At 38.4% G+C, this 11,780-nt stretch overlaps 2 protein-coding genes across 3 annotated transcripts; both read left to right on the forward strand.

Annotated features, from left to right (window-relative positions):
* Nucleotides 1–9: 9 nt before the first annotated feature.
* On the forward strand, nucleotides 10–1,490 carry LOC128894970 (uncharacterized). 2 transcript variants are annotated; one of them, XM_054157123.1, is made up of 5 exons: nucleotides 10–157; nucleotides 240–437; nucleotides 527–823; nucleotides 909–1,176; nucleotides 1,252–1,490. In XM_054157123.1, exons 2-5 carry the CDS (start codon nucleotides 338–340, stop codon nucleotides 1,328–1,330), a joined length of 744 nt encoding a protein of 247 aa, XP_054013098.1. In that variant the 5' UTR covers nucleotides 10–157; nucleotides 240–337; the 3' UTR covers nucleotides 1,331–1,490. The 2 variants fall into 2 exon arrangements, with proteins under 2 accessions (XP_054013098.1, XP_054013099.1); XM_054157124.1 differs by lacking the exon at nucleotides 10–157 and having other exon boundaries at nucleotides 165–437.
* Nucleotides 1,491–1,628: 138 nt separating this feature from the next.
* On the forward strand, nucleotides 1,629–7,633 carry LOC128894975 (uncharacterized). The gene is made up of 5 exons (XM_054157129.1): nucleotides 1,629–1,989; nucleotides 2,115–2,283; nucleotides 3,272–3,402; nucleotides 6,063–6,270; nucleotides 6,358–7,633. Exons 2-5 carry the CDS (start codon nucleotides 2,206–2,208, stop codon nucleotides 6,583–6,585), a joined length of 645 nt encoding a protein of 214 aa, XP_054013104.1. The 5' UTR covers nucleotides 1,629–1,989; nucleotides 2,115–2,205; the 3' UTR covers nucleotides 6,586–7,633.
* The last annotated feature ends 4,147 nt before the right edge of the window (nucleotides 7,634–11,780 follow it).

Raw genomic sequence — 11,780 nt, forward strand, 5'->3', positions numbered from 1 at the left:
CAGCTTATACTACACATTTTTCACGTCGAAGCATTACTGTAGCGGCGCTATGTCACAAGACAAATCAAACAATTCAAATAGTCTGTATAAAGAGTCCTAACTGTGTAATGTAGGAAAACTTATTTTGACTTTGAAATCCCCCCTCCGAACAATTTTTGTAAATAAATTTTTTTCGTAACTTCAGTGGGTCACGAGATATTTACTTTGCTAGATAAACGAAACACACTGTATTGTTTTAGACTTCCGCATCGTATTGCTACATTAGATCCTTTCATTGAGCTCTATGATAGAGATTCTCACAGTTCGCACTCCAGTTAAGCAGTTAGAATAGAGCTCAATGGATCCTTTAAACAGAACCATGGCAACTAGCAGTCGTCCACTTCCTTCTCGACACAGATTAACAATGGCTTCATGTGATTTTACCTTTTCACAGGGTGGTAAGATAAAGGAATAAAGACTTCATATTATTTATTTAATAAAGTAAAGAACTATCATGTGTAATATGTTTGTTATTTTATTGATTAAGGTGTTTCAAGGAATTCTGAAAATTCTGAAAATTCAGAAAATCCTGAAGGCAACGATGCAGAGTTAGATCTTCTTTACAACGAATATTTACAACTAATGATGATAGAAGTTATCTTGAAAAAAAAAATGGAGAAGAAGGAGAAACAATTTTCATCGCAATTAGCAAAAATTACTGAAGAAATTGATGGCAATGAACAGATATTATTTAAATTGAAAACCCGAAAGAGAGATATCGAATATTTAACTAAGTTGCAAAATGATATAGACTCACAAATTATAAATGTAAAGAAGTATATTAGTAAGTTTCATAATGAATATCTAAGTTTGAAATTATTATACTTAAATGAAATTTTGAAGATAAGTAATTTTTGTTTTAATTACAGATAGTGATGATATTACAAAATTGCAAGATACTTTATCTCAGTTATATTCTCTACTACAACGTTTCGATGTACTTCTCTGTGAAGATATAGTTCTTCCTGAAACACCCAAAGAACAGATGGAAACAATGCAAACCTTAAAATCATGTGTAAAAATTTTACAATCTATCATGGATATAATTAAATCACAGAATGATACGTATCAAAGTGTTAATAATGGTCTTAAAGATTTCTTACATACTCATGACACTATCGAAGATTATCACAATAGGTATGCTACTACAAGCTCAGACTCTTAATAATTACATTGTATAATGACTTTAAATATATATCATTATGCTTCTAGGTTGGGGAAAGTAATTTGTAAGTTACAAACTCTTGTGCTAAAGACTGTATCTATGTCTTTAGTGCAAACTCATAAGTAAGCAAGTATCAAACAATTTTTAATACTGTGATACTAAACTTCCCACTCTATGTATGCGTGTTAAAATTTAATCAAAAATCTAAATAAGGTTTAAATAAAAGTTACATTTTTATATTTAATATATTTGTACCTTAAAAATAAAGTTAACATATAAATTTACATTTGTAGTTTAGAAACTTAATTTCGAGCTTTTGGTCACCGCTCACAATGACAGAACGCACAAATTCGTAGTGAAATAGTGATTATATATCTGATTATGTATTACTCGAATGTCGGTATACAGAATTTCACGTAGTGGCGTTATGCAGCGTAAAAAATGAGAACTATTTCACTACAAACTTTGGTGTTTTGCTGTTGATCACTGTTGACCAAAAGTTTAAAATTTAATACAGTATGTTCACCACTAGATGGCTATACCATCATCCGAACATGATTTTAGTTATGTAACCGATAGAAATAATTTCTTGGAACATGTTTTTATATCCTCAAGTATAATTTTTTTTTCAATCTGACAGAAACCTTTCAAATAAATGGAATCCCGAAAGTGTTCGATACGTTACATGCATATGCCACTTAAGATGTCGCTGCCGAGGAAATTACGTTAAAAGATGACGCTACTGGATAATATAAGATGACGTTTCATTTAAATTTCTTTCGCAAGTCAGTATTTACAAAAGTACTGCAGAAAAAAACAAAACAATCGGATAACGGGAAACACTAGCTAGTTTTAGAATAGATACCACGATATTAATGTATCGTTTGTAAGTATTACATTTTATTGGCAGTACACAGTAATAATTATCAAAGAAAAGAATTCACATCACTTATCGCGGTAATCGCATAACCTAAATACGATTTTAATAATCGGCGGAAGACATGTTCTCCGCTAAGAAAAATGTGAAGACAACGTTACTTTGTGGGCCTGCCGAGTTAAGCAAATCTTTCATATTCGAGGTAATTATAACAGAATAATTGTACCTTCTGTGTTTATCATCATAATTAACATAGTTAAATAATGAAAGCAATTTACACAGTATCGAATTACTCGATTATTACGGTGTTTTTATTTTTTCGTGTCGTTTGTATTGTACCATTAATTTCTTTTTAAATCAGAATCTTGTTTTATAGAACATTCTGTAAATACGAATAATTGGTAACGACAGAATTCGTGTTCGATATAAAACGTAAATAGAATCTAAATTCAAACGTGCGGAGAATTGCGCCATACTAACAGTAGATTTTATCGTTATCGAATGCAACGGTTTGAAGAAATACAGCCTTTCTCCAAGACTCCACATGGATATAAGCACAAAATACATTGCATCATAGTATTTTGAAACTGTCACAGTAAATTACAAAAAATTTATTTCAGAACGTTAAAAGTCATCAAATTTACATCGATCGAGACCATGTTGCTTACTAACAAACATAATTTTTGTTTTTTATTTATTGGATGTGAAGTCTTACACCAGTGACTATAACACCTTTTTTCCCATTTTTACACGATTTCGTTTTGTTCTTTTTTTTACGTTTTTGTCTTGTTGTATCGTTCTTATGTCAATCTCTTATTTGGCAAGTATTATTTATTCCATGAAAGTGTTCCATCGCGCTGTTAGGCACTTAACGCAGGTCTATTTTGTAAATCAAAGGTGTCCAAACTCGTTCTATACATTTCAATTACTACGAATTTACTGTGCCATCTAGTAAAATGTTACGGTGGCAACCGTACGCAACTTGTAAAATCGCTTTGCTAGATGGTACGGTGCAGTATGATCGATTCGTCGTAACTCGAGTGTCGATGAGCTTCGTTTGGACAGCTCTGAATGGTCTGATGTAGTCGTTGCCTAAACTCGAGTGTTTCATCGCGCGGTTAGGCACTTATCGCGGGTCCATTTTGTCACGAGCGATCCCGACGCTTCCGGAATCGGGTTTTCTTTCGCAGGCAGCAATTTACTGGGCCGAGGAAGGACGCCGCGTCGTTTACATTACACCAGCCCCGTTGGAGAGCCTGCCGGCGGCCTATCACGACAGAAGTAATCCAGCACCCGCGGCTTTCAAGCTGATGAGATTTATGTAAGCGGAACACTTTTCTTGCGGTGCTTCTGCACGTGCAACGGCCTTCGGGATTCGTTTCTATAAAAAGAGCGTCAGATTTATGTCCACTTAACCAAACTTACAACGAACATCGCCCAACTGTGAGACACCGATTCTTCCGTAACGTTCCACACAGATGAACGCATCGAAAAATATTTATAGTCAGGGGAGCATTTAATATTTATATTCGCTGTCCTCGGAGTTGTCGATGTTTGTTAATGTTAATTGTTATACCTTTCGACGGATAGTATAGACAACTTTATTATTTGAAAATAGTTAAAAGCTCTCTGAATATTTTTTGTTTGTTTCGACTGGTACTATTCCACGCACCACGGGATGGAACGTTTTTAAAGTTTGTTTAACGTCCAGGAAGCGATCGATCAAGGAAGATTAGTTACTTTTGCGCGTCATACGCGACAGCTATTGACATTCTGCGCGCATAAACATAGGCGTTGTTTACGACTGATCGTATTTTCATAAGAGCCCCCCTTAAACGCTCATAGATCACGCTGCAGGATCATTATTCATCGGATTGCATTAGATTCCACCAAGTACGCAGTACATTGCTGCGCGGAGGACCTCTATTTATCATTGAACTAGCTGAATTTCTCGGTACATGTAAAGTCTATATTCGTATATTCATACCAAATTGTTACGGATAGTTGTGCCTGCTAATTTCGTTTTAGTAATGTCGTTTGCTAATTAAATACGGAATACGGAAACACTACGTTGAGCTTGAGCAAAGAATAATAAATAAACAAGATAATTATATAGGAATACGAGTACTTACATGTTTCATTATATTAAAGGTTCTCTGAAAGGGGCTGTAAGATCTTTTTTTGTTAAACAAAATCCTAAGATCCCTTTGGGAGAATACTTCATACGCGTAATATATTATTTCTATGGGAATATTTGTCTTGATGTTCCATGACATGTTTTATTCCAACATATATTTTGTATTCCGATATGTTTGCTATACATAAGTGCGCACATATTACCATATAAAATATACATTTGCATAAACATTCGCGGTACGACACTCGAACGATTACAAGAAAGCAAACGACGAAAGTCCTGTCCAAATAGATTCAACGGTTTTTGAGGTCATCGAGCACAAACACTCGCGAACCCTACCTCTTTGTAATATCGTTATAGAAGTATAAACGACCCATCGAATAAATTTCCTCGTAACATTAGCCTGGTCTAATCTTTTCTTTTTTTTTTGTTTTGTTTTGTTTAGCTCGTACAACGATAATATTTGCTGGACATATGAATCAGTTTGAAAAGGTTTATTCTTTCGGCCCGTGCCTCCATTAAACGGCGAAGTTCGCAATTTTTATGCGCTATTCATCACGGCACCAGAGGGAACAGTAAAATAAACGGTCGAACGAGGATCGTCGCAAATCAGCGGTTTCCTTCTTCTTCGGTTTATTTTTTCAAACATCGAAATTCTATGTCCGCGCGGAGGATTCGTTGAACGTGGTTTCCGGCAAAAGAGGAAAATTCCTCTTTCTGATCATCGACGCGCAGGCTGTGTTACCGATGGCGGCTCGTGATGCTACGCATGAACATTAAATTTGAACAAAATGTTTATCGTTGCATGTACGGGAACGTTCCATTAATTCCGACGAACGCTATTCTCTATTCTAATTATTCGTAGTATCGATACGGATCTTTTTGCTAAACTTAATCGACTGAGACCGATTTCGTACTATTTTTAAGAAGAGGAACGCGGAAGGGAGAATAATTATCAAATATTACATGGTGTAATAGTTTAACTTTTGCACGCCCTCAGGGGTTTTAGCATGCGAATATGCAGCTACAGTACGGACTTAGCAACTCCGGGATACTCTAGCTTTATAAGGCAAAGTAATGCCAAGAAGAATAGAAATTTTGTTGTATAGATTCAGTCCGATAACTGAAGTGACACTTACGCACTTAAAAGAACCAAGCAAGCAACTTTTTTTTTACACATTTTTATAACTTTTGTCGATATGGACGTACGTCGCTCGAAATAAATTTATTTTTATTCTAGCAATACGCAATGACGCAATTATTCTTTCGTTCATCGATGTGTGTCCTTCCATGTTCTGCCCGCTTGTGACATCAGCTAGACTCGCAACTCGAGAAAATATGAAAGATAGGATCGGAGAATTTTGTATTGCTGTAACCACGCGCTGGAATTTATCTTTTCATTTTTTTTTTCTCCTGCTCGCTGTGGGCAACGTAACTTTCACAGCGCGAGCAGCACAACATTTCTCATTGTACTGTAGAAAAAATGTTCATTTTTTTAAATTCGAAGCAACCGAAGCACCTTGAAATAATTGAAAATGCGAACGAAAATAAATCTAGTTATCTCCTGGTTAGCCTAATTAAGTGCCTGGAACCATTTACTTGATTTAGTTTAGAATAATACGATAACTAAAGTAATTCGTAATTTTAAACAAATCTCAAACGTGCCTCGAATCCTCTTCGTGATGCAATCGCGAATTAGTTAATTTATCTCGTAATTCTTAGTATCCCAAAGCCCATGAACGAAGTCACCGTAGAACAAGATTGCGTTACCATACAGCGCCATGTAACAAATGTGCTTGATTATGAAACGAATATTGAATGATCGCGAGAAATTAATATCGCAGGTACTTGGAGAACTACGAGGCTTTGGTGAAACGACTCGTCGAGTTGCACACCTTTGCCACCCTACCTTCCGTGCTCTTAATCGATGACTTCGACACCTACGTGAACGTTCACGAGAAAACCAAGGCGATGGAAAACGTTCACATCGCCAAAACGTGTTCGATCATTCTCGACACGATGAACTCATGCTCGAGAATATTGAAAACGAACGTGAGTAAAAGTGAACAAAAATAAATAAATGGAAAAATTGAAAATTGTTGGAATTGTTTAACCAAAGTATTTCTATCGATCGCTTAGGTGTACTTCTGCGCGTGGTCCACCACAGCGATGAACAATATTAACACGTATTCGATGTACTTCGTCAATATATGGAATTTAACGAACGAAGAGGACGGTAAAACGATATTGTTGGAGAAATACTTGCACGAATCGCCCACCGACAAATTTCCATCGTACAGATATTGCAAACTTCAAGATGGAACTCGCGTCTTGAGGCAGGTACTCTACGAAACTACCGAGAATTGAATCTTCTGCGTCACCGCATGATACACTGCGACGATATCTTCGATAGTTTGGCAGGACCAAATTGTTTACATCATAGTAACATTCTTGACTCTGATCTTGTACAAAAGAAAGGTGCCTTGAGAGCTATCGCGGTATCATTTCGTATTAAAAATCGCGTTTGAAAACGAATCGCACAATGCTAGCGTCTCGAACAGTTCTACAGAACCAAACGATTGTCTACGCTGTAGTAATTTTCCTGGTGTAAATTTTGCACAAAGAAAGTGCTTCGTTTAAAAAGTGTACACAGTAATAACTCATCTTTTGTATAAAAAAAAAGCGGTGTCCCTCGTTCAAGAAGAGACGTAGAAATCGGTCGAGGAGACCTATCCGATTCGAGGTCGGCGAACAATTTCTCCGGGCGCATTAGAGCGTGCGAAAGAAGAAACGCTAACAAACGAGCAACACCGAAAAAAGACAAGTTGCACGCCGGTGCGGATGTTGGCGTCCTATTGTCTGGTTCTTCTGCTCGGCCAGGTCGAGAACCGACTCTCGGGGAGTGCCCCCCCTATAGATTGAACCGACCACTTGTTCCAATCGGTCCGAAACAATCTGAAACTGTCAGGACTACGGGCCCCATGGGCTTCGCCTGGTAATAAATGGAAACTTGGCGGCACCGTAAACTCCGTGAACGGGAACGCGAGAGGGAAGAAGATGAATTTTAACAAGCCGCCGGGCCGACCGACGCGAGCATACACGGATAAACGACAACCGATATCGCGGATCCGCAAACCGATGGGCAAACTATCACGACTCTTACGCTACACTCTTAGGTACACGATGTAATACTAAATATGCAGATCGTCCGAGCATCAGAAGAAGGCAACGTTTATCGGATCACGGCGAGGACGAGGAACGGGACATTGTAAAGTCAAGGGAATTTTTTAGTTTACAACTTTCAAGAGGGGTGTTCTTTTTTTATTTTCAAGTTTTTTTTTTCCGTAGTTGTAGCAGCGATGGTTTATACAATTTTGTAAACAAGCAATATAGTAAATATATAGTTTTGAATAAGGGAATCGAGTTGTAATATAAAGTGAATTTTCCTGAGGAATTTACACGTCGACACGCTTCCAGTTACGGTAATTGCTTTAACGGCCAACTAATTGCACAGCTCGATTGGCTGTACTCGTAACAGAGCAGAAAAGATACTATTAAAATTAAAAGACACGGAGGCGTCGCAAATATTTTTGTTCGTTTTGGGGAAACGTATATTTTAATGGATAATCCACGGTAATAATTTTTTGTTCCAAGTAACGAGATCGCCTATTTAAGCCGCAAATGTTTGCATCGCCGCGAATGGACCAGCTCGATCCGTGGATCCAGAATCACTGAGACAACGGTAAACCACCGTCCGTGTGTCGTGTCGAGGGGTAAGAAAGAGATAGAAGAAAGGTGGAGAAGAGACGGACGGGAGGAAGGAACTGCAAGAAGGGAAGAAAGAGCGAGACAGAGAGGGAATATCGCATACCTGAGTGAACAGGTGTGCCAGAGTGGACGACGAAGTGAGTTGCTGTCCAACCGACGGCGGCTTGGCCAACGAGCAGCCTGTTAAGTCCCTTCTTGAACAGGGACGCAATCACTGACCGATTTCTGAATTCGCCGCGACTTCGCGACGGAATACCACTCGAGAAAGTAAAATTGTTAATCGCCCCGAAATCGGCTCGACTCGTCGACGATACGATATTTTATTTCGATTCATCCGAACGTATCCAAAAGCGTGCTGTAAAGCGAGTGACATTTCGAAGTACGAGTACCGAAACGTTCCATCAATTACATCAGGCACGACGGTGTAATTGAGCTCACGATCGTCGCTACTTTCTCCGCTGGACCGAGAGCATTCGAATGCCAACGTCTGCGCCGAATGCACTCGCCGAGTAAACGGTTGTCTTCGTTTAATCTTGAAATTTTGCTTCGTTTACGGGAAGTATAGGGTTCGACGTTTGCGTCACTCGATTAATTAAATCCCCTTCGTTGCGGGAAATCCTCATCACCGCGGTTTACTCCAAACGACTCGTACTCGAAACTGTTATATTTGTTTTCGTTGTTATCGATGCGCCGTTATCTATGAGTAAGTGCAATAATTATCGTAAGGAAAGGAGTGCAACATCTTTGAATAATGGGAAGATATGGAGTGGCGAGTAACGATTGTACTTTCAAAAGATTTGTATTTTTTGAAGTGAAATCGTTTTGGTAGTCGTAACAATAAAGTTTGAACAGACTTTTTATTGCTAAAGAAATGAGGGTTGTATATACATATTATCAATTGTAGTTTCGAGAGTACAATTTAAGAATAAATAAAACAGATAATAAAGGGGCCGAGAGTGTTTTAGTTATAAATAAAATTAATCTGACAATTGTGAGCGAGCACTGGAATAGCAATCACAAAGCAAACACTGCTCTAGAGTCTAGAGTTCAGTATAAGCACGAACAAATTGCATAGGCGTGTATATTAATTTCTAGAGGCGCGTGTCTAATGTGCGAAATGTTTACAAATTTTCAAATGTTACAAAATCAAGCTTCTCGTTATAAAACATATAATTGATGAATGTCAAGGAATATAACAGGATCGAACAGGGGTTGAAACTTACGAACAATATACAGTTAATTATCAATAATAGCAACGTCGTTATATAGTGATAAAATAGTTACAAAATACGTTAAAAGGCCAGCTGCGAACCCTACTAGCGAATTACAGCCATGGGCACGTAGGTAGCCGAGGAATAGCAAGTTATTATCTTGCTCGGTACGCCTACCAGTGGAACGAGTTCAATCGAAGAGTTCGATCGTTCTGGCCGATTAAGCGCCATTGTGTTTGCTTGTCTCGAGCAGGTGTCCCGAAGACAGATATTGCTTGCACGCGACAACGTTAAGAATTATCGATGCCACGATTAATGTACGGTCGATTTTAAATCCGACGACGAGCTTGTGAATAAACCTGTGTCCAATTTTGTATCGAGTGCCTACGCGTGCTGACGGGAATAGAATATACGTGCATAATTCTGCATTGTAAAATTCAAAGTGCAACTGCATTTATTCGCGCACGGTTTAAGTAAATTTTAGAGTGACATCGATATAGTATTCTTAGTGACAAAGGTTTTCAAAAGATACAAACAGTTTTATCTCGACTAAAGTAAGTTACATTTAATGCAACGTGTGTTGACTGAAAAAGAAAAACTGGAAGCCCCTTCTGAAGGACCCTTTATCATTTAACGTAACACTTGCAGCCGCAAGAAACGCGATATGCGACGAGGGAGGAAACGGAATTTGCAAGTGAATCGCGTCGACGAAGAAGAAAGAGCCGATAGGTGAGCTGGATCCAAAAACAGTTGCGTAGAACAATACGTTCGCGAGCTGTTTAATTCAACGGACGCGGCAACGTTCTTCTCAGACTCGAGGCTTTTTGCAGAATTCCGAGAAGACAATCGGCCCGAACGAGGTGGAAGCGCGAAGTACAGACACGAGGTAATAAATCAGGGCTCCGATTGAAATTTAATGAGGAAGGCGCTGGATGCCCCACAGGTGTACGTTCGCTCTTAAACGCGTATAATCCGCCTGCACCCTCTCTCGCATCCCTTTTCTGCCAGGATGCTCGGTTGCTCGCTGTTAAAAGCTACATTCCATCGGCCAAACAACCAGTTCTGAATCGGTTTCGAATTCTCGATGACTCATGAATCTTGGATCGCGCGGAACTATCTCTGTCGGAAGAGAGGAAAGAGCGAAACAACCGTCGAAATTGCCTGATACGTATCGATAAAAACGCAAACGCGCCCGATTGGCCCATTATCCGCATTACAGTCATTGTCTCCCTAATACACCGTCATAAGTTGCGAGTGATTTATTGTCCACGCGATCTCGGTGGACGTATTGTTTGGAGAATCACGTGAGAAAATTATAGAGGATCGACTCGGGTAAATAATTTGGGTTTCTTTCAATTCTATTCGCGAAAGATGCGTATTACTAATGTATGGTCTTTTGATTTGTTTCTCACGAACAGGTGCTACCGATTCCGTCCTCTTGGGCACTCCAACAGGAAGGACGAACTATGTTTCGGAAACTCACGGTGAAATCAAGTGGACCTAATCTTCGACTCACGTGGTTCTCAAAACAACAAATTTTCTAAAAATAGAACAGGATAAAGAACGGAATTTAAAAAATCGCGATATTTCGAATTTTTAATATTCGTCCAGATAAGAATGTTGGCCATCTCTGATTCACATGGATACGTCGGGCTAATTTTGTTAAAAACAACAACGATGTTTTTCTTCTTATCTCTGACAGACGATGGAGCACGCATCGAGAATATCACGCCCGTACGAGGAGCTTGCTACACCGATCGAGATGCAATAAAGAGATAAAGTAGAAATAAATTATGCACAAGTAATTTTCCGAGTATGAAAATAACGAATAATCAGGAAGCAAGCATGCGTCATGCAAATAGTTTCGTTGAAAAGTGATCGATTGGAGATTGACTATGATTTACAGATGCGTTGAAATATTACATTAGTTAGATTAGTATTTACGTTACTATTTGCATCAACGATCTGTACCAAGAAGAACAAAAATAAAGGCATATTGTAGCTTTTATATTGTTCAGGACAATTCGCAAGTGATGTTACGATAAGTAAATACTAAAGTGATATGGTTGCAAACATAATTGCATCGCACAGATACTAAAAACGTCAAGATGGTGCACGTGTTCTAATCAGAATTCATTAGGAATCCAACGTATTTTTATCGTGATATATTCCCTCCAGTGTCAGAATATTTGTTTAGTCAGCCCCTGAGCAATGTAGTCTTCTATTTTATGACTAAACCTGTCCAAATGACTAAGCTTATTATTTCAATATGAAAGGGATAGAGTTTCGAAACCGGAGTTCTACTTGTAAAAATAGATAGAGAACGTGGAAAAACTTTCCAAGAAAAATAATAATGTATCATTGCCTACATTCATTGGGATAGATATACAGAAATATAGAAGTTACATCAACGCGTTGGCTGCCAGACTGAAATTCGTGAAAATTTTATAAAACACTTTCGTATCAACCATTATAAATTACAGCCGGAAACGTTATTATTTTATCAGCTTGCTCTGTCTATAACGCGTTTTGTACGTGCATTCGCAGGACTTGGCGAAGCGATACGCGCCCTTCCATTGCCAA

This window comes from Hylaeus anthracinus, unplaced genomic scaffold (assembly GCF_026225885.1).
Source record: "Hylaeus anthracinus isolate JK02 unplaced genomic scaffold, UHH_iyHylAnth1.0_haploid 4, whole genome shotgun sequence".
Lineage (NCBI taxonomy): Eukaryota > Metazoa > Arthropoda > Insecta > Hymenoptera > Colletidae > Hylaeus > Hylaeus anthracinus.